General features: G+C 42.1%; 1 protein-coding gene across 7 annotated transcripts; it reads right to left on the bottom strand.

The window, feature by feature from the left end:
- Nucleotides 1-997: 997 nt before the first annotated feature.
- LOC132984291 (protein SOGA3-like) lies at nt 998-22,820 on the bottom strand. 7 transcript variants are annotated; one of them, XM_061051073.1, is made up of 14 exons: nt 22,659-22,820; nt 20,867-21,658; nt 20,454-20,678; nt 20,206-20,364; nt 19,405-19,476; nt 18,744-19,063; nt 18,379-18,538; nt 17,640-17,709; nt 16,914-17,460; nt 16,678-16,807; nt 16,221-16,547; nt 14,851-14,916; nt 13,032-13,199; nt 9,736-10,110 (listed from the first exon to the last, which is right to left on the bottom strand). In XM_061051073.1, the coding sequence occupies exons 2-11, from the start codon at nt 21,593-21,595 to the stop codon at nt 16,437-16,439; spliced, it is 2,523 nt and encodes an 840-aa protein (XP_060907056.1). In that variant the 5' UTR covers nt 21,596-21,658; nt 22,659-22,820; the 3' UTR covers nt 9,736-10,110; nt 13,032-13,199; nt 14,851-14,916; nt 16,221-16,436. The 7 variants fall into 7 exon arrangements, with proteins under 7 accessions (XP_060907049.1, XP_060907052.1, XP_060907050.1 ...); XM_061051072.1 differs by lacking the exons at nt 9,736-10,110; nt 14,851-14,916 and adding an exon at nt 8,299-8,432; XM_061051071.1 differs by lacking the exon at nt 14,851-14,916.
- Between the last annotated feature and the right edge of the window lie 5,005 nt (nt 22,821-27,825).

Genomic DNA, 27,825 nt, shown 5'->3' with positions numbered 1-27,825 from the left:
TCTCTAAACAGTAAAAGAGACTGAGACTGCCAGAGGAGTGCTGGGCTGAGCATCAGGAAGGGATGACAATATTTATATCTATATTTATATCAGTGCTGCTGGGCTAGGATTTCTGGCACCGTAATATTGTTGCATCTGCTATTTCAGTCAGCCCAAGGTGCCAGGTTTCAGGGTGAGGGGTTCAGGGGCACGGGTGTGTACGCCTGTGTGTGAATGTTTATGTTAAGTGAATGGGCATAAGTGTGTATGTGTGTGTAGAAAGATGCAAACTGATCATCTACCAGGCTGTGCTGAAAATACTATAAAAGTAAAGGTTACAAAGACGCTGCTGATTACATATCTTACAAAAATGAAAATGCATTAATATAAATAAATAAATAAATACACACACTGTCACTACATACAAATATAAATGGACAGACACACACACACAGTGTGTGTGTGTGTTTGTGTGTGTGTTTATACTGTATACATATCAGAAGAAGCAGAGTGACACACCCACATCATCTGAGTAATAGCGGTTTCGTCTCTGTTGTCATGTAGCTCTGCAATCAACCCTAAGAGGACGAGATCCGAGTGTCACCAAAGAAGAGAGTCAGTAACATTGAAGGAGTGAAAAAGCAATGTGGTCGGGGTGCTTCATCCTATGCAGTCACAAAAATATTCCTGTTCAACGTTTGATCATTTATCCGAACACATTAAAGTATTGTTCCTGCACACTCAAAGGATTGGAGAAGGCTGCACATGCAGAGGCAAGTTCAATTTAACGCTTATTCTGTAAAGTATTGAAAAGAAACAACAATAGGCAGAAGAAGTAAGACAAAGGGGTTTGTCAAATGGGCAACTGATCATTTTGGAAGATCATAATTTGTTCAGAAACAATATTTGTGTGTGTCTATTCCATATACCAGTGGGTCAGTTGAAGCTGAACAATTAGGAAAAAACAATACACAAGCTTGTACTTTGGTGCTAAAATGAAAAAAAGAAAATACAAATATTCTAGTTCTTATGTTTATTACACAAAGAACAGCAAAGGCATTATCTTCTGGATGATATGATTGAACACTTTGACCCAAAACACTGAACTACTCAGCTGAGTAATGTCCTGATATGTGACCATTCTGTATTAGTAAAGGTAGAAAAAGGCTTTCTCATATGTGTCATATAAGCAACATTAGTTATAGTATGCAAAAAGCAAAGTCTCATGAAAGATGGTTAACACACATTTTGATTGGAAAACATCGGCAATGGATGAACAGCAAAGATGTTGCCATTACAAACAATGCATTTAATTTTCAAATCAAGAAAATGCATATAAAGAAACCAGCCTTTGGTACAAAGTTATAAAAAAAGGAACTCACATTCACATTGTTTTGTTAATGCAATCATGAAGAATGTAAATCAAAATGTATTAGTCACAGTTAAGGTACAGTCCAGGCATGTACTGACGGTAATATTCAAGAAGGCAGAAAACCAACACTGCTTTGTCCAGCACACTGAGAGTCACTTCATCTCAGGGTCCAACATGATGCTGCATATTGTGGATGTTACATCATATTTTGTGAAGAAAAAAAACAAACACAAAACATGTTGCACATAAAATACAAAATACAGTACATATTCAATACATCATCTGGTTTTTAGACTGTTTCAATGTGAGCTAATTTAGAAAACAGAGGGAGTACTGTTGAGGAGATCAGCTTGTTGGTGGATCTGCAAGGCTACACCAGAGCTAGAACCCAGACCTGAGCAAAGGATTTCCATTTAGATGGTTGCCATGAATGGATGAAGCATTGGATCTGATCGTTCTTGGAAAAGAGGCTGCATGAAGCCTGGCAGGTTAATCAGAGCACACTGCTGCAAAGTGAAGCTACTTCAGGTCCTTTTCTTGCCTTCCATGGTCGGTTTGGGTACAACAAATGCCACATACATTCTGTAGATGAGTGCTTACTCAAAACTAAAGCTTTTCTGAGTCTGTAGGAGGAGCAGAGGAGCAGTCTGGGCTTGATATGTACATCAATTATGATGAGAAAAGGTTATCACTGAAGGCTCCTGTAGGTACAGTCCCACGGTTAGATGGAGGTCAGATAATGACGGCCTCTATGTGAAAGGAGTTTGAGTAGGTAAATGAGGAAGTGTGTTTGTGGATGGGGAAGGATGGGGGCACAACAGGGATGGTAGAGGGAGAAGAGGAGCCAGAGGAGGTGGGCGAGCAGTTGGCCCATCGGGAGGGGAGACGTCTGTTGGCAGGACGGGCTGGCCTTGAGAAGTTCTTCTGAATGGAGTTAGAGGATACTGAAGGTTCTTTGTCCTCCTGTGGAGAAACAAATGGATTAACGTTTAGGATAATCACACCGTTCTATCAACATTCAAAGTCACACACTCAGATACTTTACATTTTGTCACGTGTTCCATCTGAAGTCTTCTTGACCCTAGGGGAGACAACAGGAACGCTAATAAATTCAGGATGCTCATGTGGAAAGGTCACACAAGGAGATCCCATTCCATTTGATCAGGGGGGGAAAGCATCTGGACTTAAATACTTAAAATATTCTGCAGTTGTGTTACCCTTTGGCTAAACCTTCCAGGACTTCATTTCGGACAGTTCTCTCTGGTTGAGCAGAAACTAAAGTGGTGCTTTGATTGTTCTCTTTTTTTTTTTTAGGTCAAATAAAATTGGTTTGATAATTGCTTCCACAATTTCTTTAACATTTGCATGACTTTAAAGCAGCGTAATCACTCCAGATTTCTCATTTCCATGGTCTGCCAAGGGCAATAAGTCAGCTGGATCCTTGCAGATACTTCTGTAATTGCAATAAAAAAAAGACATACACTCCATGGAAGGACGCAAAGATGAAAGATATTCTGATGAGGGTGTTAGACCTACTGCCAAGTTTAAACTTTATATGCCACACCACCACTTTGCTTTCTTAGGAGCCTTTAAGCAGTGGAATGGCCCAGATGCCCAGATTATAATGGAGGCTCTGGCCCGCTACTGTCTCTTAGCACATACCAGAAATAAACAACATTCCCACCGGAGCTGTCCTCAGTCAAGGGCAATCGCTTAGTGTTTCAAAATGGAATTAACAGCAAGAAAATCGGTATGTCCACTGGAGTAATCGCCCTAAAATACAGTTAACTTATTCATTTTATTCAAAACAAAATAGACAGCTTACCAACAGATTGCTTTTAACTTTTATCATCTGTGGCAGGTGCTGATGTATGGAAATGTGAATACAGTGACGTCAGACTCTACCCACCTGGACAGTTAGATGTATCTCTTTCACACCAATGGTAGTGTGGCTGCTGAGCTGTGCATGTGTGGTGTGCGTCTGTGAGGTGTGTGAAGTATGTGTATGTCTCAGGGTGGCCAGTAAGGGCAGAGGGTCCATGTCCAGCATGTCCAGTTCTGTGACTTTCTCCTCCTGCCTGACACTGACGTTAGGACTTGAAGACTTCAGGTCCTGCTGGCTCTGGTTTTGTTTTTCCTTGGCTGCACTCTCATAATTCTTCAGAATCCTTTCCACTGCTCCGTAGTTGGACCTGGATCCCTCTGGCCGTGGGTACGCAGCCAGAGTGAGGGGCTTCCAGGGATGGTCATTCATCAATCGAGCCCCGGGTCTGGAGGAGTCAGACTGGTAAACAGGAGCAGGCACATGCTTTGGCTGTGCCTGGTGCCCTGGCTCTGTCATCTGTCTTTGTTTGTTCTCAGCAGACTGCTGGAGCGAGACTCTGGCTGCACGAGGCTTTGCTCCACAGGGATTCTCTTTCTTAGAGCTGGAACCATCCACATCCTGACCTGGCTGGGTGTTTGCAGGCAAGACAGGCTCTGAAAAGAGAGCCTCTGTGGCTGCTCTCTGTTGTATTTTCCTGGAAGGACTGCTTGCAGTTCGAACTTTGTGCTTGACTTCAGAATGGAGAGGAGGACTCTCAGGGGTTATTGTGACAGCCTCCCTGAGTCCTAGCTGTAGCTGTTGAGATGAAAAGTCAATGGGGATCTCTTGCTTCACTTTGACCACTTGACTCCCAAGACTACACTTCTTTTGTCTGAGTTGAACTTCTGGAGTCTCGATCTTGGAGTCTGATTTGGCTTCAGGATGCAAACTGATGACGCTTGTAGCTACATCATTAGACTTTTGCTGAAATGTTGTATCCCTGGGAGGTAACACCTCACATGACACACTAGTTGCTGAAAAGACTGGTGTGCATCCCGCAGAGCAGACATCTGTGAAGCCGTCTTGTTCCTCTGCGGCACGACCCATCTCTGCCTGAAACAAAGTTCTGTTAAACTCAGCAGTTTTTTGTTCCAGCATTATGTTTCTTTTGGAGACATGCTGGTTGAGGCAGGCAGGGGATATTTCAAGAGAGGATAAGAGCAGATCTACAGGTAAATCTTTAACAATCAGAGGCGTTTGTAGCTCTTTTAAATTCCTGACACCAGGGCTGTAATCTGAGCGTTTCCCTGCAGCCAATATGCTGACTTCAGAGAAACTTTTCTGCACAGTCCCATATGCAGACAATTTGCTACTGGTAAACTTGCTTGCATCACAGGACCAGCGGTTGTGGCAGCAGCCCATGTTACAGTTAGAATTAACAGGTACAGAGCAGGATGCCACCATGCCGTCTATTAAAACCTTTCCTTCATTTTCCTGCAGCATTGCCTCAAACTTCCTCACAATAGACGGGCTGTGACACTTTCTGTCCACTAGAACACAGGGGCTGTGGCACCTTTTCACTGTTGTCACTGGGGATTCTGGGATGTGTAGTTCTGTGTCAAAGTGGATGGGGGTACTCAGATTCCTGGAGGAGACGCGGGGAGGGATGGGTGGAGCTGCATTATCAATATCAGACAGTTCTCCGGTGCTTGTCTGTATTTCTCTGTAGCTGTCTGGATCAGGGGTAGTCTCTCTCCATGATTTGCTCGACCCTCCATTGGCCTGGCAGGTGTTATCTGGTGTCAAGGCAATCCAATTTTCCCTCTCCAATGCTCGAAGGTCGTCATAAATCTGGCTGAAGTCACAGGGAGCTCCATCTATTTGCAGACTGGCATTATCACAACCAAACTGCTTCTCTCTCTCCTCAGGTAGGCACAAGGACCCAGATCGATTCCTGAAATATTAAAAAAATAAAACACTTTAACTCGATTTACTTTAATCAGTCAATGTATAATGAACATGTAAAAATAATTCAATATTTGAGTTTGTTTTTTAACAGAAAAAAAAAGGATTTCTTATTGACTCACAGCATTAACAAACATGGCTAAGAGTATCATACACAATAAGTGCTTGGAAACAGATGGAGTGATTATCACTGTCCCATTTTGGCGCCAGGAGGTGAACACAGCTAAGGGATTTATGTACCTCTTATCCCCGCTCTTCTTTCTGATCTCATCCTGGTAGCTACAAAGCTCCTCACTCACACGGGCTATCTCCTTCAGAGCCTGAGACGCACAGAAGAAGAAACAGAGACAAAATAAGACGTGCTGGAATCTGTGTATTGCTGAAGTTCTTTCAAAATAAAACTGAGGCAAATAAAGAGGATTATCTACTCTAAGAAACAGTAGAATGAAAAATACGGGTACACAGGAAATATTACAGGAGCACTGACGATTAGCAAAGACAACATTCTTTCCACCAACAATATATGTGGGCTGTATATAAAGAATTTTATCAAATAAAAAATAGTATGAAATACTCACAGCATTGAGAGCTGTGGTATTCTTCTTCTTGTCGCTGCCATAACTCTGCTCTGTCCACAGTGTACTGTCTTCAGGACTTGCATGAACTTTGTCTTCAGCTTCTTTAGACACATTTTTCTTTGGCACTCCACATCCAGGTGAATCATTAAAAATAGCTTCCAGCTCAGTTGTGTCCACAGCGTCCTTGCTTTCACTGACTGGGTCCGTTTGCCAAGTGCCTCTGGATCTCAAATCAGGCAGCTCAGGATGTGACATGCCACTCGGAGTGAACTGACCACCAGTGTTAAATTGACAGAGGCGGTCTGCCTGGAAGCAGGTTGGGTCGTGACTCCCTGTGCCAGCACAACCACTGCCACTGATGTTTCCGTTGTTACCTAAACCAGTTAAAGGTGAATGTCCAATTCTTTCTGACTGACTGCTGCTGCTAAGCATCTCCGAGCGCGAGTTGTCACTGAGCAGACTGGAGCCTGTGCTGGTTGAGCGTATGCTGAGTCGGTGTAAAACATCATCGTGATCTTGCCTCCCGCTGATTAGTCCAGTCCCTTCTCGCTTTGCCCTCACTTCACAGTACAGCTAGAAAAGGGAAAAAAATTATTAATGCACCATCATTCATCAATATTTTTGCTGCTTTAGTCTTTCAATGTTTTCTTACAAAATACCAACATTAGATCTGCAAGAATTGAAGGTGCTATTACATAAACGGTAGGACAGAAGCATTTTTTACATTTTATGAACATCCTTTTGCATCCCAACAGAAATCACTGAATCAAATGTTCTGACAAAAAAGGAATCTGCAAAAGCCAAGCCTGAAATTTCTGTGTGAATTAAATAGTTTGATGTCCTATGTACCAGAATCTGTCTGTCTAAGTACCTGCCATTTAGCAGGTTTTAGCATGTGCAGATAAGTTGCTGCTAAAATACTGGCACTTATTGAACCTTTAATTTTCCATTAGAGCCATCCAAATGGTACACTTGAATCACAGTATTGGATGTAAGGAGGCACAAACCATGTGTCTATAGTCTAGACTTTTGTGACTCAATAACTGAATGACTCATCTTTCACTGGATTCTCCAAATGAGATCGTATTTAACCAACAACATGTCTGGGCTAATTATATGATTATAATTATAATAATAAACTGCATTTACACTCCTGCACTATCTTACATGGAATAATGAGATTTCAGAAAGACAGCATCTTTTAACAATATTAAAACCACAGAAGACTGAAAATACTCAAATAATTCTTTCAAATAAAATGAGTGAACCTCTGGCTTCTGAACACACGTTCCTAAAATAGGAATCATTACATGTTGACTGGTCTCCCCACCCATCACGCAATGTCTAAATGGGAGTGCTGACTTTCAGCCTGCTTTATTCTTCCACTGTTTTCTTCTTTTTTTCTGGTCTCAAGGGGCCATGTGTTCTTGTCTTAACAAATTGTTCCCCAGCCTTAACACTCTGTCCAACTACTTTTCAATGTTTTCATTAAAAACACTTATTTCTTATGCTATTGATAAAATATTGTATTCTTTACTGTGTTCCTCTCCCCAGAGTCTATATCTTTGCTCTGAATTACTTCCTTCTCTGTCTTATTGTAATACTTTCTTATCCACAATCTCTCAGAACTCCAACATTCAAACCCATCTAGCTGAAAAAGTTACAACTTTTAATTGAATGATTTTTGGGTTCATGATAAAGTGTGGGGGGGGGGGAATCCTGGGAGAAACTTTGCCTTTGTCAATTTTATTGCCTCCTGTGGACAAAGTGGTTCATTTTTCTGTTTGTTGACTGTCAGCAAAAGGCTAGTTCTTCAGCACGCTGTAAATCATCTGACACCTATCCCACGGCAGCAGTTTCTTTCCTTTAAAACTACAATATAGAGAAAGTCAATCTTCATGCTGATGCTGTTGTTTGCTTTTAAAGCTCATAAAGAGCCATCATTAATAATGTCAATCTGATTCTTTATATTTGAACTATTCTTTAGAGGAGCTTTACATGTTAAAAAAACAAAAAAAAACATAATTAAGGGTCATTTTTAAATTTTGTGAAATTAGTTTTCGGCCATTTATTGGGGATGTACATTTTTTTAAATATCCCTCATCACCTCAGAACCACTTCTTATATCATAGACAAAACTATAGAGATTTGTCAGAAAAATACCTTTTGAGGGTTTGTGTGTAGTTTCTTCTTTAGTTTATCTAAATTCAGTCTTAAAAAACAAGTTACTAAACTTTTCAAATTGGGTAATAGTCTCATAAAGATATACACATTTAGAACACTCACCTCCTCAATTTTCCCCTGCATATCCTTCAGCTGGCTCTCCCACTCCCTCCTCTCCACATTGAACCTCTCCAACAGCTCTGCTTTCTCTCTGGACCAGTCCCTTTCATTGTGCTCCAGACGACAGCGCAGGTCCATGGCGGTCGAGTGTGTGTCCGCCAGGAGACGCCTCTGCTCTTCCCTCTCCAGGCGGGACGTTGAGGTCTCACTGTGCTGTTCTCGAGCGCTCTGAGACGCCACAGAGCCAGGACCTGCTGCTGGCCGGACCCCTCCAATGACCAAACCTGCACCCTCTCTAGCCTCCAACTGAAGAGAGAGAAACAGACAGGGAGTGGAGAGGGCATGGAGGAGGATTGGATGGGAAGGAGTGGGAGAGAAAGTGAAAAAAGCAGTCAGCAGTGATAAATTGGATAAATTGCAGTTGGAGAGCCAGATGACATGACAAGCAAATCTGGAGTGGGAGAAATTGTTTAACGTGGAATCGAGAGAATGAAGGAGTGGCAGGAAGAAAAGGAGGAGGAAGTGGGAGAATAAGGCACCGTGGGGACAAGTGTGAGTGGGTTTATATGGATGGAAGAGGGAGAAAACATAGAAGGTTGAAAGATGAAAATATCCTGTAAGATCATTCATGGGATTCATGGGATCAGGGTTCATGATGTTTCCTATTGTACCTCATTAACACAGGATACAGAACAGGATATGGCAGATTCACACACAGAAGAATGGGTCTGCAGAGGACGCATGCAGCTGTAGTCAAATGATACACTGGTGTAAGAGTTTTTACGGAAACATATACACAAAGGGTATCTCTCAACACAAATAACACAGAATTTCTGATTCTTTTCAACACTGACTTTGGAAAGAGCCAACTTCATCAGCTTTTACTGGACATTCTGGACAGTTCTAATGAGAAGAGTGCCCCAACTCAATGCCCTTTTCACATGAAAAAAAACCCTGGGAAATACCCATGGAATTTTGGTGTGTTGGGGCCAAGAACTTCTAGTCAAAACATGATGTGCTTAAATTGAGAATAATTCAATAACATTTCAAAATGATGCCCCACTTCCCCACCCCAGTCCGAGGTTCACTGCCACTGTCTGATTTCTACTTCACAGATAAGATAATGTTGTCACCCAAAGTCAATCTGAAATATCCTACATGTTATTCTATGATTAAGAGGCTTTCCTTTTTTTAAGAGTAATTTAGGGTTTATTTTTGGAACATAGGTCTGTACATTCTGTGGCTAATATGTGTGAATTTATTTCCTTCTTTTGCTATTAAGGAGAACATGTTTTGGCTTTGGAGCTGGAAAGAGCCCAAGACAATGCCTGTACATGAGCATATATATTTGTACTTCAGAGAGAGTGTGTGTGTGTGTTTCTGTCTGGTGTATATGTGTGTGTTAGTAAGAGGGACAGAATGCATACGAGCATGCCTGAGTGTGTTATTTCAGTGTTCAGTCACAGGCAGCAACCAAAGCCTTCTTACGAGCCCCGGTCACGGGTCTATTTCTGCTTGTGGCCTGGGGTCATGAAGTGATGGTTTGGAAGAAGAAGAAAAAAAAAGTTGACTCTTTTTGTCTGCCTGTGGCTCTTCTCAGAGTTCTCCACAATTACAGACAGATGATGATGGGTGCTGTCCACAGTCTATTTAAACATCCAAATGTAAACAAGCAGTGAGAGTGCATGAAAAAGTGTCAAAATAAAGGGCTGAAAATCTTTTTCTGTGAGACAGTAGATGAAAAGTTTCTTTATATGCAAACAGGAACATTGGTCAACACCGTTTAAGCTAGCACAGGGATTAAACACTTGTGTATGCATACACACACAAAAAACTTCAGATCAGTCTCAAGTAGTGATATTCTGCCATCCTTGACACCCTGCCTGTCACTGTATATAGGTAACGGTGTTACCACAGTGACCCACTATAAATAGCGGACACAGAGCCTTGTACAATGTCACATTCCTTGGGGAGGTGGGGATACGAGGTAAAGGGGGAGGGGAGTTGGCTGCTCAGGCAGAGTGAGATGTCTCCTAGCTGCCAGAAACTTTCATAAATCAGTGGCATGCGGAGAAATATGCCTAGAAATATCCGGCCTTAGACCTCTTCCTGGGACCTCATGATGCCTGCTTGGTATTTGGTGGTAGGAGTGCCCAAAAAGGATGTGGAAACAACATACAGTAGTTACATTCACAGTCATAGCTCACTGTGAAGAGAGGTGTGTAATTAAAATCTTAGGAATAGAACAAGCATGCAATTGTTGATAGGCTACAACTGATATGATGCTAATTTATCTCACTAGTGATTATAACTCATAATCTCTGGTATAGAAAGTGTATGACAATATAATGATTGGTTGATAAACTGCAGTTTGAAGCTACAAACAGTTTAGCCCTGTCAAATATCTAGCAAAGGGAAGTTAACTAGCTAAACATTAGAAACACATGTAAACATGTTTAAAATATGCATGAAACTTAATCTTTAAAGCAATTATGTAGCAATCTAGTGAGTGAATATGTAGATCCTCTTGGTTGAGAACATAGAATGCCATCTTCATCTTCAATGCTATTTCACTTTGTGCTTTACTTAAAATTACCTCAAAATTCCAATTAACTTGACCCAGGTCCTTAAATACCCTCCACTTATTCCACTCCCAGACTTCAGGTTTGTATAATACGCTTGGCTGCTCCGGTAATCCTCTACAGTATTCTTTCTGGCCTTGAAATTGTGCTGCTACTTTCAGTCTTCCTACAAAGTGCAATAATGAACACACAGAGCGAGCAGTGGAATATTAACAAGTATGTCCCAGAAAACTGCAAGAAGTAGTTCAGCTGAGCCCCCCTATTGACTATAACTGACTTACGTGATTACATCAAATAGCTATTAGACACACAACACATACTACTTCACCTGTGTTCAGTGTCAGACTTCAGACTGCCCTCACAATACCTCTTTTACACCCTCTGCTCTGTCTGAGCTAAAACTGGCGTCTCCTCTGCATTGGTACATTGTAACCTACAGGTGGAAAATGACAGAGGAGCTTCTCACCCATGCTGAAATTGTTCACATTTAACTTTGAAATGAAATTAGGTTACATCCACTTTGCTCCACTGGCCTTTCAGCATTGATCTATGAGTATGCTTGTCTATCGTTTCAGCCTCGGTCCAGCTGGTTGAATTGTTGCCTTAATCTGATTTGTTGATTAAGTTTAAGGAGCAAACTAGATACAGTGATTATATAAAGAACTAGAACTGGACTGGAATGTAAAAGTTATGATTTTAACAACCTTGTCTAAGATGTCAGCCAAATATCCAATGCATCTGTGTTTAACCTAAATGTCTTTATAGACCAGTTACACATCTACCCAAATCCTATTGGAGAACTTCTTGTCAAAACATGTTGTGCATGTTGGAGATAATTTGTTATTTCATAACTTAGCCGCAAAACATTCTAGAAAATTTGACTTAACTTATTTTGAACCTGATGATAAAGCCCAGATTAGCACTCAGTAAACATGTCCCGAAACTATAAAATGTGGCAGGATGTGGTATCAGGACAAAACAACTCTTAGAGCGGAGCTAACCCCGCCTAGCATGGCTTAAATCCAACTCACATTCCCTTTGGTCAGTTAGTCTTTGTGATTGATTTAGAAATGTCTGACTGTGAGTGTGTGCATGTTCTGTTTAAAATGATGTACATTTATAGTGTTCCACATGACTTTGAAAATGTTATAAAAAAACAACAAAATATAGAGACATTTGTCCTCTCCAGATATGAGAATCAGATATGTCTGATTCAGATGAGTGGAAACCTTCTCAGACTCAACAGATACTAACACAAAAGCCTCATAGGAGCATCTTGACATAAACATCAGTGTGTGTGTGTGTGTGTGTGTGTGTGTGTGTGTGTGTGTGTGTGTGTGTGCATCATGGTATAATCTCCAGCAGTAGTATAAGCCTCTTCAACTGCCACACTTGGCCTCACAAACACAAAACAGAACAGTAAATGTCTGTTTTTATCATGCTCAGTCATCCACACTATGAGAAGGCACAGAGCCAGCAGGACCTGGAGAAGAGCTTTGCCATCTACTCACACGTTAAACTATCCGTGTGTGTGATGTGGTAAAAGCGTGTTACTATGTTGCATTCCCATGTCACAGTGTCATCGGCGGTCTTTTCCGGCACCTCTGCAGTGTCACAGCACCACCTTGTTAATTTACAGCACCACATAATGGAATTCCTGGGCTTCTTTGCTCTACTTAAAAATACCATTTGTTTTTTTCTTGTAGCTCCAGAGCCCAAACAAAAGAAAGCTGTGTGATGGTTTAAAGTGTGACTAATCAGTTTTAAGTCTTTGATAGGAATCATATGAGACTCAACTGGCTGAGATGGTGGCGTCACAACATCATAAGAAAAAGAAAGGCAAAGAAAGTCTGGGATATGAAACTCTGAGTTAAAGTTACAGTTCCAAAAGCAATTCTGCTTAGGTTTTCTGTTTAACCAAATAAATCCATCTTCTGAATGTAGCAGTAGAAAATGATAAATTGCTTTAAAGAACATCCATGCAAAATCTTTCAAGTGATCCGTGCAATGCCTGACCCAGCATGACACTGATGTGCAAGCTTAAATCTTCAGTACTTCTGCCAATTTCAACAAACTGAACTGTCCAAGTAAACAGTAGGTTAATATTGCATGTACTTAGAGTTTGCTGTTTAAGCCAAGGTGGGTGTCTGTGTCTGGCTGAGCGGGGATAACTACATTCGTCTCCTCGGTGCAAATCTTTTCTCTAAGCTGAGGCTTAGCCTGGGTGAATGCCAGGGTGACTTATCACTCTGCCCTGTGGGTGGTTAAAGTGACAAGCCTAATTTACACCAAACCTGAGGCTGGACATGCAAAGACATGAGAAATTGAACATGAGATAGAAATGACAATGTAGTTTCCTTTAAGTACATGAAACCTTTCTACTACTGTTGTGTTTCTCTGTGTAAGATACAAATACCTGGCTGCACACACAAGCCCACATCTAATCATCATCATCATTCCTCTGTTACCTGTGCAATCCTGCATTTGAGCTCAGCCTTCTCCAGCTCCCAGGCACATCTGTCTCTGGTGTACTGTAGCTGCAGATCGCTCCTCTTCTCCTCCTCTCTCTTCACCTCCGCCTGCACTTCATCCAAAACCGTCTTCAGGTCCAGCAGAATTCTCCTGTTCTCCCCTCCCTGCAAAGGAGCACAGCCCGCAGGAATCTTGTCAACCAAATATGTATTCCCTATAGTCTGGCAGATAACAGTGTAACACATTCAATATGTAGCCTATGTGAGGTTTTTCAAGTAAGTAGGAAATTGACACTTGATAACAAACTCGTGTTTAAACTGCTTCATAGTTATATCACTTTTTTTGTATTGAGCCCTAGGTTGATACCACAAAATTCAACCAAATCACTGACAATAACACCTGTAAGTGCATATTTTGGGGCATCAGACACACCAAAGACACACAAACAAACACACACACACACACACACACACACACACACACACACACACACACACACACAATTAACCTTAACTCTATTTATTTACAATTACTTGTATGTCAGCTACTTCTCTCAACAATGACTCCTTCTCCCGCATCCATTCTTCCTTGTCTTGCACATGCCGCTTTTTCAAATCCTCCAGTTTCTTTTTAAGCCGTGTTGTGTGTTGTGTTTGTTGCTGTTGCGTGGGTTCAGCACCAGGCCACATTTGTCCTGTTAGAAACTCGAGCTGTGACCCCCCCGCTCCACCTTCTCCTCCGACGCCCGATGAAGCAGCGGTGAACTGGGGCTCCAAGACCTGACTGAAGACGGTGGGCGGAGAGGAGATTCTCCTCAGGGGGTTGCGGCTTTTGCCCCTGCTGCCTCGATCTGTCCTATCCATCCTGGTGCACGGCACGAACTCCCATCCCTGAGACGGGACGTAGCCCCCACCACCACCACTACTACTGCCCCCGCCATGCAGCCCCGAGCCGTTCATAAACGTACTCCACATTCCTCCAACGCATTAAAATAAAACAAAAAAAAAACACAACTTGAGACAGAAAAATGAAAAGTAGGCTGGTTACCAAACTACTTTGAAAGTCTCCATGTATGCTCTGTAAAGCATAGGCTACGCTGAAAAAACTTTGATACAGTTCTGCACACTTTGTAGGGCTCTGAATGCGTCAATTATCCAAACCCGGCCAAGTCCACTGTTGGCCACAAAGCAGCCACCGCTTCAAAGGCGTCGGGACTGGACGCTTTTGTCCCCTCCATATCCTCACAGAGACAAGGTCATTCACAGTCCTGACAGCACCCCCTTTGTGCTCCAAAAACCTCTCCACTGCACTGTTTTCCCTTCACATGTTTGTATCATAATCTCAGGACGCTGTGTGTGTCTTCTCTCTCTCTTTGCACGGGCTCGTTGTAGGCGACAATCCAGAGCTGGCAAAAACAGACACCCAGTAACCCGCTCCGACGCGAATGGGAGACTCTACCAAAAATATCCAGGAGCTCATTGATGTAAGAGCATGGGGGAGTATTTTTACCCCCCTGTAACCAAGAGTTTGTTTTCCCGAGGCCAGAGAGCTTGAACGGCGTCTGGCAGGAGTAGGCAAACATCCGTTAATCAACACCGGTCTGCTCTAATTACGTCGCAGGATTCAGGCTGTACCTACCAACTTGGCGCAGTATCCATGGCAACATACATTTACGCCGCGTCGGTGATTTAAGAGGCAAACCGATGCTTTACTCAAACTTGAGAGTAGTAATGTTTCCCCTAATGTCAGTTACACTTTTAAAATATGCGGTAGGTGTCTTGTTGTATCTGTTAAAATGCCATTTAGTTTACGTACCTTCCCTCAGCAGGCAGCAGGAGTGGGCTACGTTACTCCAACCCTTCTGCAATGTCTATTTGCTTTCTTAGCGTGGGAGAGAGGGAAAACGAGGGGTGGGATTTTAATCATCTTGATTAAAGACAGTAGTCACTATGTTTTAGTTTTGATATTGTCTCTGTGTAGGCTAAGTAGGCAGAGTAACATTAAAGTAAGGTATAGTAGAGTAGACCCTTACCTCTTCCTCTGATGTCCTATGGATGCTCCATTAGCCCATATATCCTTTAACAGCAGCCACCAGAACTACATTTTAGCCAAAGAAGCAACTAAAGTGAAGTCTGGACAGGAATGTAGGAGTCTACGTTATAAAAAGAACCGAAAAGTGGCTACAGCTGAAATGATGCATTCATCACCGAGAAGAAAATCCTCCTTTCTCTCTATTTTCCTCTCTCTCTCTCTCTCTCTCTCTCTCTCTCTCTCTCTCTCGCCCCCTCTCTCTCTCTCCACAGCTGGCCCTAATGTGTGACGTAAAACATCCCACCGGTGGGATGAAAGAAGTGGATCGGTTCCGTGCCCGTCTTGGTGGTCAGGTCTGCTAGTTTTAAACAGACCCCCCCCCCCATCAGCACATTTTTGGCTGTTTTTTTACAGACCTACCAAGGGCACTTTTACACAGCTCTAATGTCACATAAGCAAAAGCAGAATATGGATGAAATATCAATGCTACTATCAGATTACTCGTGCACATTTGATTATGTTGACAGAAGTTATGACTCAGGCAGCAGAGTTGCCTAAGAGGAACTTGGCAGAAAAGAGGTGTATTTTTTTATTTTTTTTCAATTGCAGATGATGGTGTGTGAGTAACTTTTAGCAAATGTTGTTACTGTAAATCTGCATTTTTGCTGTGTATAAGCTAGGGGTGCCCCATTGTCCTAACATTGACTGAAGTATTTAATGTAGGCCAACTGCCCATAAATCTTGAAAGCTGCTATCGAACGGATTAAGTCAGTGTTGTGTGTAAAGAACATCTTTTGATCTTTTGGCTTTCCAAACCCATTAAAACGACATAAACTGAACAAAATATTGCACACAAACCAGACAGTAAGCTATTAAGATAAAACAGGGATATCTTTACATATTGGAGAACACAGTTTGCCTGTAAACAGCATTAAATATTTTCTTGACTACTACAGTTGCAACAACAAAGTTCTCCAAACATCATAAAATCGAATTAAAGGCCCTGCACACCCACACAGGAGTTTCTAGTTATTTTTGCTCATAAGACCACTGTTCAGTTAGAAGTCACAATGCTTGAATTGCAAATGTCCCCAATCGAGGGAAAATGGTGCAAACTAATCGTCAAAGTCAAGAAAATGTAATGACACACTCACCTAAGACTCCACCATCGCTGCAAGATGTTTGGCCTCCAGTAAATGTTGAATGCATCTGAGTAGATGTGTGGTTTGGATCATACATGGAAAATGATAATGTCCTGTACCTTCAGTGACCTTTTGTGACATGTTCAACGTAAAAGAATTGAAATGAATAAACAAGAAATGAAAATTAAAAAAATGAAAATGTACATAATGTGGTAGTGAGTGAGCGCTTTACAGAACAAAGAACAAGGTGAAAAGGAATACCAATTTAAAAATGGTGGCATAAGAAAGTGAAGAAAAAAGAACAAGAATGAGGATCAGCAAAATAATGGGCTGGAACATCTTGACGGATGAATGATGAAATGGGGGAAGTGTAGGGAAGATTGACAAGCAAGAAGAAAGGTGCATGTTAGAAAACAAGAAAATGACAGTCATTAAATTCATTCCTATTTATTGGTTTGCATTTGCTTACAGACAGTGGCTCCTCTGCCTGTTTATCCTCCTGCCGGGGGACGTCCAGCCGGTCTATGAAGCCCTGCAGCTCCTTCCTGAAGGCCTTCATCTGAGCGTTGATACGATACAACAGCTCATGCTCTCTGATCCTTTGAAAATGAGGTATTTGGACTTTAAATATCAGAGTAATGTCATTATAAAATGGGTTAATTTGAGCAATATTGAGGTTCCTTATCACTTTCATGTTTTTATTACCTGCCACCTTCCTCATCTTCATCCAGCCTTGCATACAGCTCCCCGTTGGTGACGTACACACGGGCCTCGGCGATGATAGTGCTGGTGTCAGCGATGAGCCTGTCGATGGTCCGACCCAGCCTTTCCGCCTCGATGCGGATGTCTATCATCTGTTGTCGGTCCTTCAGGCTTCTGGATAAAAAACGACTATCCACAGGTGAGTAATGGGAACGCGTCGGGGTGAGGCAGCGGATGTTCCTCACTTCGTCTGAGTCACTCTCCCCTCCAATGGGGCCCTCACGCTTGCGATGGGGTGGTAGGAGGCGAGGCGAGGAGGCTGAGGCTGAAGGAGTGTCATCGTCTCGTCCTCCGTCACTGTCTGCATCGCTGTCCCTTGGGCTGCCGCGAATGCCCAGGTGAGAGGCGAGGTCGTAGCGCTGCATGTTGGAGAGCAGCACTCGGTTCTCGTACTGGAGCTGCATTACTTTGCCACTCAGTTCATTGATCTGCAGACGTGCCACTTTCAGCTCCTCCTGCAGGCCTTCCACTTTAGCGGGGTCACCTCCTCCTGGGGTTGAGACGAGGCAACAGTTAAAAGTGGAACAGCAAATGTGCAATACCTGGAGCCTTTATGAAACTGATTTTTCATCAGACACAGATTTATTAGGCACAATAACAGATAGCTCCTGCTCTAAAGTGCAGATGTTTTTTTCCTCTTCCAACAACAACTAAATAAAATCCACAAACCTCCTCCATGTCTGGATCCAGGTTCATGGGACCCGGCCTTGTACTTCAGTTTATTAAGTTCACCTGTCACCTAAAGATGAAACTGAATATTATTCCTTGTGCATGTATTGCAGCAGGTATGAATAGTTCAGACATTTTCATTTCAAAGGCCTTAAAGTCATTGATGGTTCTAAAAATAGCACCAGACACACAGGGACAGAGAACACACACAATGAAAGCTTACATCACTGAATTTGAGCAGCATTGTGTTAACTAGTTGCCTATAGGAACCAGGCAAACATGCAAGCTCATGTTTTAGCTGCTCTGACAGATTTCCAGATGACCTGTTCCTGGTCAAGCCATTCACAGTAATTTAGCCACTATGAGGTGGATTTAATCAGATGTAATCAAGTTTGACCCACTGACTGACAGAGGAGCCTGGTTGAGGCATTTTTGTAAACACATAAGATGGCAAATGCAATGATATGACGTCAGTAGTCGACAACATGACGATAGTTCACACATACATGCAGGCTACCCCGAAAATGTTTGGAAATCTTCAGGCATTTGTGAATATAGCTACATATGCAAATGTTTCTGGTGCTGTTGTGCCAGCTGCTATGAAATATCTTCCCATATCTTCAAGAATATACTGTAGAGATACTATACTATAATTTATGTACAATCAATATTTATCATAGCTAGATTATGTAGCTACTTTGTCCTTTCTTTCAATAACAAGGCAGTCTTAACTGCATACCTTTTTGTTCTCATCTTCCACATCTGCTAAATTCCTGCGTAGAAGTTCGGCCTCGTCCTCCACCAGCTGAAGCTGCTGTCTGAGCTCTAACAGAGCCTCGCCCTGCTCTCTGCACTGCTGACCTCCACTGCCAGAGCTATCCACTCCTGATGCAGCCATGCTAGGAGGGGGAAACATTTAGCAAGTTTTAGGTTACAGCTCAAAGTTTCTCATTCCATTTTCAGGAACTGATAGATGCATTATACACTCAAGTTGAAGCCAATCGTAAAAAAATATTGTACTTTCTTATTCCTTAAAAACGTTCATGAAATTTCACCCATCATTATCTACTGCTTAACCATCAGGAATCTGATGTATGAAAGTACCTGTCCTCCCTCATGTCATCCAGTTCAGCCTTCAGCCCCCTGTTCTCCACCTCCAGCTCCACTATCTTTCTCCCCAAGATGTTGGCCTCCTCCTCCACCAGGCGTAGGCGGAGCTTCAGCTCTGATTCTCGGGTGGTTGGAGGCCCCCCAGCCTCACCTTTAGGCAGCGGGCTGTCCACGTCTCCGTAGAAGGATCGATACTTATGCAGCTCCTGCTCCAGTCGGTCCTTTTCCTTATCTATCTTTGCCATTTTCTTTCTCATCAAGATGGCCTCCTCCTTGATGAAGGCCAGCTGGCATTTCAAATCCTCATTTTCTTCCTAAGGCAAGAGACAAAATTTGGTGTATTTGCAGATTACTTTCAGGCGACTGATTTGTACATATATTTACACAAAGTCAACATGGAGGAAAATACACAAGCAATATAGTTCCTCCAGAAGTTCAAATCCGTTTTGTAGCATGCTTAAATATCAAGACTTCCAGAAAGACATTTATTGCGTCAGTGCATATTGTAAAGTTATTTTTTCCCTTTAGGTTACTCAAGCTTACTATACAACAAATGAGTTGCTGATACCTAGTTGGTAATTGCACCAGAAACAACATCAATATTAAATGTCTTAATTGAAGTTTATAACTTTATAATCTAATAATGCTGACTCACCTCGGCTGGGGTCTGTGGAGCCCTCCTCTCTGCTTTCGGCCCATCCTTACTTCCTTTTCTCTTCAGTGAGAGCTGCAGGGAAACCGTGGTTACATCATCATCATTATCATCAGCACACTTTTTCTCTTACTGAAGTCACTAGCCAGTGATATCATCCAGATTTATAGAACCCTAAATATTTAGTCATGGAATAACATGATGCTTTAAGTCCTCTCCAGGAACATATCAGGTCAAAAATTCAGCTTCAAATCAAAAGTGACCTCAGTATGATTTAAGAGACTTTTAGAAACAAATAACATTAAACATTTAACAATTAAACATTAACATTAAAAAGTTGCCATTTGTGACTCACATCATCATTGTTAGCATGAATGGGTATCTCCCACATCTTAAAAAGGGGTATTATACATCTGGGCAGTGGTGGTCACTTATGGGATTAACTGGGTTTATGTACGACTTTGGAAGATTATTTTTAGCCTAATGAAATTTTCAACAGCAACTTCCACAGAGAGACAACCCTGACAGCCCTGTTAGATTAATGACAGCCTTTTATTACAGCGCTTTTTGATTGATGCAATTATTTGTTGGCTCCAAAGATGGAAAGATATGTGCAGTAAATGCTGCAAAAACAATTTCTATAATGTTCTGTTCCCCCTTGCTCAGGTAATCTACTCTAATGTTTATTTTATTAGATTTTTACCTGAACTTTAATTTTAGTTCCAGCTATAATTTAAATAAGAACGATTAGAATTCCAAAGCACACATGGGATGAAACAACCATTCTCCCATCTTTCCCCTCACCTCTTTGGCTTTCTCCAGTTCATTCTGCAGGGCCTGCTTGGTGACTTCCACCTCGATAAGCTGCTGCCTCAGCCTCTCATTCTCATCCTCTGTCTTCATCCTCTTCTCCTCCACATTCTCCAGCTCATGGTGCAAACGCACAGACACATCCTTTGCCACCTAATTTACCAAGACATGAGTGGAGAGAGAGAAGTTGTTATACAGAGAGATGAAATGCTATATGTTTTCTTAGATGGTCATTGACTCACCTTAAGGTCTTGCTCCAAACTTCTCAGCAGCTCCCCATCCACCTGGCCACTCTCTGCAAACCGGAGTCTCTTCCTCTCAGCCTTCTTCAGTCTATACTGAAGGATCCGGCAATTCTTGTTGGCTCTCTCCAGCTCTCTGCGCATGTCCTGAAGCTGGCAGGCGTCCTCTTCATAAAAGGTGTCCCTCATCTCGTCCATTTCTGCACGCATCTCCTCGATCTCAATCTTAAATACAGTGGGAAAAATGAGCTTCACCATAACTCCAACCGGGGCCCACAAAGAAAAACTGATCAGAACATCATTTTAAAGCGTGCAGTTAACATGCAGCCTATAGACAGACAACAGGTGCTCCCATTGCGCAAGTGACACATTCTGCAAACAAATATATGCTTTGAAATGCATTAAACATTTACCTTAAGGTCCTCGTTTTCATCCTCCAGCTTCTCTATCTCGTCTTGCAATCCCTGGTCTGGCTGTGGAGCTGGTTTTGAACACACGGGCTCGGGGGAAAGCTCCGGCTCTGAGGCCGGCGGTGATGCTGATTTCGTCTGCATCTTTGTCCCTTTCTTTCCCAAGCTCTTATTTAAGTGAAACTGTATCAGCTCGGACTGCAAGCATCCCTCCTTCCAGAAACCGGGTCCACAGCCCACCGTGCTTTTGGAGCTCTTCTTGCTGCCGCTCGTCGCCGTGCCGGCCTCCCCACCTTTCGGAGTTTTGCTCCTCAGTTTGGGGGATTTGGATGCGCACGGCTGGTCGGAGACGACGCGGTTCGGATCTCCTCTCGAGGGTGAGGAAGCATCGAGGCGGGAGGGGTCCTCTGGTGTCTGGCCGCCTCTTTCTGAAGACCTGCTGAGCGTCGGGCTTTCAGCACCAGCAGCCTGGACAGCAGCCGCGCCTTTGACGGAAGAAGCGCCGCCGGCCTGCCGCTCCCTGCCCGTGGAGACGGGAGAATGACCTCGGCTGCTTCTCCCTCCTCCTCCCCCTCCTCCTGCTTGCTTTGAGGTGATGGGTTTTGACGAGCTGCTGCTCTTCTGTGCAGTTTTAGATCCAGCGTCTTTGAGCCCGGCCGGAGACGAGGACCGCTGTTGCTTCCGGCTGCTATTGTCTGGCTGCCGCGACGAGTCGGCAGAGGAAGGGTTCATGATGGTGTCAGAGGTTCAGATCATCCTCAAAAACATCCATCCTCTTCATCAGTATCCCTGTGGCTGGGAAAAAAAAGTGAAATCCCTGAACTAGAGTCTAGAAAATATTTAAAGGATGTATCAAAGCTTTCCTCTTCAAGTCCATCAGATGGAGTCAAAGTTTGTTTCTGTATCTCAAAATCTGATTGAAATCATCTGGTTTTAACCCAGGTTTACCAAGACCCTCCATTTATTTTTGATGAATTTTAAAAGGGAGGTTAGTTTGGCTCCTTCTTTGGAAAGCATCCAGAGACAGGTAAACGTGTAATCCAGTGCTCAGGCAGTGATATCAGCTTCATATCGGGCAATTAGACGATCATTTGCGTCATGTGCGAAGCCAAAAGGGCAACGGACAAGCGAGAGAGGACCAGGGATAAAGCAATGTCAAATGCTGTAAACCTGGAGCAGACGACAGCCAATTACACCGGTTCCAGTTCAGTGGACATAAATCAGGTTCTGAGAGGCCACTGATCCCAGAAAAAAAAAAACAAAGGAGGATCTAATTTCTTAATTTTAGATGAGCCACATCCAAGCTCAGACAGGAGAGAGCCGTTTCCTGTCAGCCATCACCCCCCCCCCCCCCTCCCCCCTCCTATCCTCATAAACGATGACTCACTTAAATAAAAGAAGGGAAGATCATCCATAAAGTGTAGGAAAGCAACAGACCCAACATGTATTTCCAATAGTCCACAGTTAGACAAGTCTATATCTTGTTTAGTCTGGTTAGACGCAAAAACAAAATCGATAGACTATTGTCTCACTCACTGTCTTTGTCCATGCAAAAAAATACAAACTCAAATTAGTCCAAACAGGGAAAAAGCTGCGTTCAGAAAAAAATGTGTTCTACACGTCAGCAACAGTAAATTAACCCACAATGGAGGCCTGCCAGTACAGAATGAGGAGCTCAGTCAGACATTTGCCCTTCATTCTGGTTACTGTTACAATCTAATTCAAACTCGACTCTTTACTAAACAAATAAATGGTTAGCAGGAGGAAAAAAAGAAGATTCAATTGAATTTCTTACCTTTTTCTGTGTGCTTTTGTCGGATGCTGGAGGGTTATGGTGATGGGGAGGCGGAAGGGATGCTGACTCGAGTGCCTCCCGACCACCAGGCAACCTGTTTCAATATTCATGACATTACATCATCGCTAGGAGAAGCTGCGCGCAGCAGGCTGCTCTCATTGGAGGAGGAACCATACTCTCTCTCTCTCTCTCTCTCTCTCTCTCTCTCTCTCTCTCTCTCTCGCTCTCTCTCTCTCTCTTTGGAAATGACAGGCTATTTTACATTCACCTGTCTTCAGTAGTTATATGGCTCTTATATAATCTCTTAAAACAATAGGCTACGCTTTTCCCCTAAATGCATATTTGTTTAAGGGTAGCCTACAACAATGCACCTTTTAAACAATATGACTATAAGACCCCATTGGACAACATTAAATGGCTGCGATTGACACCTGAAAAGTTAAGAATATTTATCGCACATTTGGGATAAAGGAATTCTCTCTCTCTTAATGTTTTGATGAGAATTTATGTTTTTTACAGTAGCCTTATTCATGCCCATATCCTAATTTACAATAAAATGCTCTTCAAAAAAGCAGAATGAGTAAAATTGTTGATGTGCCATACAAGGGCATTGCACCAAACTCTGGGTCCAGTGTACAGTTTGGTCATTATCAACAGGCCCCTCTCCGCCTCTTCACAGTTATTTACAGTATTCAAGTATATTCGTAGGCCCTTGCAAGACACCATCAGCCTCACCGAATGTGTAAAGAAAGTCAGAATCCTTGTAGTTGTAGGTTTTATACCTTGGAAACAGAAAACTTTCTCCCTCTGTCTCTTGGCAAAAGTAAAGTAAGTCCAACCTAAACATCAAAATCTTCACTCATCCCTCTTTCTGTGTAACTCCCCAAACTGAAGCTGTAGAACAAAATGTGTCAACAAATACCAAGAAATCATTTGTCAAGCTTCTCCTTGTTTGAAGAGGAGAGAAAAGGCCTCGTCCAATGTTATCAGGGGATTAATAAGACATTTTAATTGTTGAAATGATGAGTACTGTGTGGCATTTATCTCTCAACAATTAGTAATAAGAATTGTGAGGAAATCTAAATGTTGAAATAGGAGTGGATTTAGTTTGAGCACAGGTTCATGCGAGGTTTTCTAAAGGAAATGACCACTGCAAGGCAATTTATTCTGCTTGGACACAGGCCCAGCTCTCATAAATATAATGCATCTTCACCGTGATTGAATTATTTCGCTTAGGGCCAGATGCATCTCACCAGCCATTTGGAGATTTTAATTCTTGGACCTGTGCCCACAAGATAAAACACACGCACATGTGAACTGTCTCACAGCTGCTTAAAGACACATTGTAAAGGAGGCAGACAGGTGTGGAGTGCATCAATTCTGCGCAAGCAAAGTAACAAGTTAGTTTGCAGAAAGCAGCAGGGATTGACTCAGACTGAAAGCGTGGATTTTCTCTGCTCTGAAAGTTTTATGGCATGGATTTTAGACTCTGTTAAGGCTTCAGTAACCACAGCTCTCAGCTTCCTGTCTGTGCAGCCTTTTGTTTCTGTCCCTGCAGGCTTTTACAACAATATATCTTGATCCATTCATGCTTTCTTTTTTGTAATCACTGTTTAATTGTGATACAAGATTTTGTTGGGCCAATCAGCCACCTTTGGGCAGGATGGTGATCTATTTTCTCTGAATAGGATAACAGATGTTTGGGGTCTTGTGCTCCCTTTCAGAGACACACCCACATTTTGTCACTTCCCCCACCTATGCTGTCCCTCTGCCCCGGGACTATTCAATCATTTGCTTGCATTAAAGTGACAGATGTCCGCACCGCGGAGGCTTCCATGTGCCTCATAAGATTACTGATTTTCTTTTGTCAAGTAAAACAAAAGAGGGTAATGTTTAGCTGAGGCGAGTGTCATTTCACTCTCTTTAAGAGTCTTTCATTTTGACTTTTATTTAACTGTATTCAATAATGGTTTCCATTCTAAACATTTAAAGTAGCAGGTGTAGCTAATTAATTGACTTGAATTTTCATTCTGTATTGAATTGCCTTCTCCCTTCTTTTTAGTAAAATACCTCTCTCTGCACTATTCCTGAAGCTGCACGTTTGAACCTGGTTTGATTTGAACCTGATTTGTTGGAGACCGAATAACTTGTTAAGACTGACGTTTTCTGCTGTGATGAGACAACTTTCCCAAGAACTATCACTATTGTTGTCTGCATATAACTGTTCTGTCCATCTTTAGAGTGGTAAATCTCCTTTATTTCTCAGCTCTCCACCCCACTCCATGTTCTTCTAAGAGCTAGAGAGAGAGAGAGAGAGTGGGAAAGAGAGAGAGAGAGAGAGAGAGAGAGAGAGAGAGAGAGAGAGAGAGAGTGGCCCTGATGAACCTTCATCTAAAAATATCCCCCCCTCCTTCATTTTAGCACTCCAGAGTCTCTCTCGCATTCTCGCTTTCTGTATAATTTACAAATACTCTAACACTGGTCATCACAGTCACAAGTGTGTGAAGACCCCAGGCTGTTTGTTTGGAACTGTTTAAACAAACAGTCAGGAATCATCTGCAGAGTTCAATTCATTTGTATTTGTAAAGCAGTACAAATTTAAACTCAATGTGCTTTACACCGAAAATTAAAAATGAAACAATGATCAAAAGTAAAGCTTTCCAGAGACACTCGACAAAGACAGCAGGTCTAGACTGGTTTCTTTTGTTGTGTTGTAGTGTCTGAGTTCTGATTTATCATATTTTAAAGAACTGCATGTAATGTTTATTCATAAATTCATCCTTTCAAAGGGAAGCCTGAGACATTAGCATATTTTCTGTGAGCATATGTTTATTACTCCACCATTGATATGTAGGATGTAACTCTGAAAATAAAGCCATATCCCAGATGAGTTAATGAAAAGTAGTAAGTAAATGGTAAATGGATTTGGACTTGTGCTTTTCTAGTCCTCTTTTTAGACCGCATGTCCCATTCACCTGCTCACCCATTCAGACCACATACACACTGATGGCAGAGGCTGCTATGTAGAATGCCCATCATCAGGATTACATTTTTTCCATCAAGGACACTTAGAACATGTGACTGCTTTAGCTGGGAATCAAACCCCTAACCTTCCAGTTGAGAACCGACACTACCACAAAGCCACAGCCGCCCCACAAGCCCTTATTTGGAGGGCTTTCTGAAGCTGGTGTGGTATTGGTGCATTGTGATTTTTTTTCACAAGGCATTAAAAAACCCCACCTGTCTCAGTGCTCCAGATATCAACTGAGCGTCTGACAGGCAGGACATTTGCTGCTTTGCAGTGAAATTCACATGGGATTCGACTGAAAAAGGAAGCTATATGTCTGAATACAGACACACAGTCAAAATGAAATGCATGTGAATCCAATCTGTCGGATTTTGATTTATGTCCATTTCTTCTCTTATTCTCATCTGTTTGATATGTCAAGCACTGGGCTGCATGTATGAAGGAGCTCAATAAAATGACTTGGAGTTCTGTTGGGCAGCAATGGCTTCTTTTTTAACCTATGATCTATTCATGTGGCTTTGGGTTTCTCTATTCCATTTGGACCAACATTTGGTTGAACAGATATTGAGTAAAAGGAAATTCAAAAGAAAGACAGAAAAAAACAGATGACATGAACTGGCATGCTTATGCTAAGTTGTGCAGGTCAAATCTGCCACTGTGTCCATTTCAAAAAACATTTAAAGACTTGTTTTTTTTAACATTGCACAATCTTAGTATTTGGCAAAAATGTAAATGGAGGCTTGGACATTTTTAAAGAGCATTAACTGCATTCTGCTGCAGCTAACACACATTCTTTATGCAGCCTGTAATTCATTCCCAGCTACAAATCTTTCACCCTCTCCAAATCTCATTCACAGAGTACAAATGCTAAAGACATTTAGTTTTTTTTGTAAGAAAAAACCCTACCCTAGACAAGAAGGAAAGGAAATGATTGTGAAAGTATCGCTCAGGGTTCAGAGTTGGAGAAAAACAAAAACAACATCCATGTAATACTGCTGCTGGAGTCCTCCCACTCATAAACTCTGCAGGGGGGCTGCAAAAACACACACACACACACACACACACACACACACACACACACACACACACACACACACACACACACACACACAAACACTACTATAAATGTGTTTCTCAATCTCTCTACCCATTATACGAGCACACACTCACACAAACTGAAACCTACGCTTAAAAATGCACACACACACACACACACACACACACACACACACACACACACACACACACACACACACACACACTCACATAAATACTTAAACCCTTTCAAATAGTTTATAGTGTTGGGTCTTTTTCCCACGCATGCTCAGCTGATTCAGGAAGAAAAAAAAGGAGGGGAGTATAGAGGGCGGGGGGTTGGGAGATTTTGGGGAGGATGAGGGGGGGTAGGGAGGTCCACACAGCTGCTGTGTACTGTTACCATGGAAACCTTTGTTTGAACTGAAAGGGATGAGCAATTACATTTTGGAAGGATTTATCTTTTTCTCAAGCAAACAGGTCACCGTAGATCTGCCTTCACTAAATGTCATTCATTTTTGATTTTTGATTTTTGAACCAAGATGAGAAACACGTCTGAGACATTGCCACGCCCTTTTGTTGGAACTAAATTTACAAGGCGGCATATTTTGAGGCATATTTCTCTATTGCACCAACCATAAAAAAATATAGAAAATGATCAAAAAGGCTGAAGGGTTAGGCGGTATGTTAAAATAAATAAGAATTGTAATGTTAATAGTATACCCATGTTCATATAACCACACAAAACCAGTAGCTGCTTTGCAACAAAATGTCACACCATGATACTTTTTATTGCTGAATGTAAATGACTAAGGAAAGTTTGGGTCAGAAAGTGATCAGTAATACTGTATTATGTAGACAGTGTATCAGGGTTATGGTCTGTGACAAACTACTCCAAACAACATCAAGCCTCAGGTAAAATCAGATTCATGATCTTGAGCTTATGGAAATAAAATGTATCTGATTGGATCTCAGGTGTAATGGGGTGAAGCAAAGTAAAGCACAAATATCTTAAAAGGAAAATAATGAAGCAGATAACACAATATAAAGACACATTACCATTAAACAGCTCTCGCACTGATAAGCAGGGATTTGTACGTTTTG

The sequence above is a fragment of the Labrus mixtus genome, chromosome 11 (assembly GCF_963584025.1).
Source record: "Labrus mixtus chromosome 11, fLabMix1.1, whole genome shotgun sequence".
NCBI classification, from domain to species: Eukaryota; Metazoa; Chordata; class Actinopteri; order Labriformes; family Labridae; genus Labrus; species Labrus mixtus.
The sequence above is the reverse complement of the archived record's forward strand: the minus strand, read 5'-3'. Positions and strand labels throughout refer to the sequence as shown.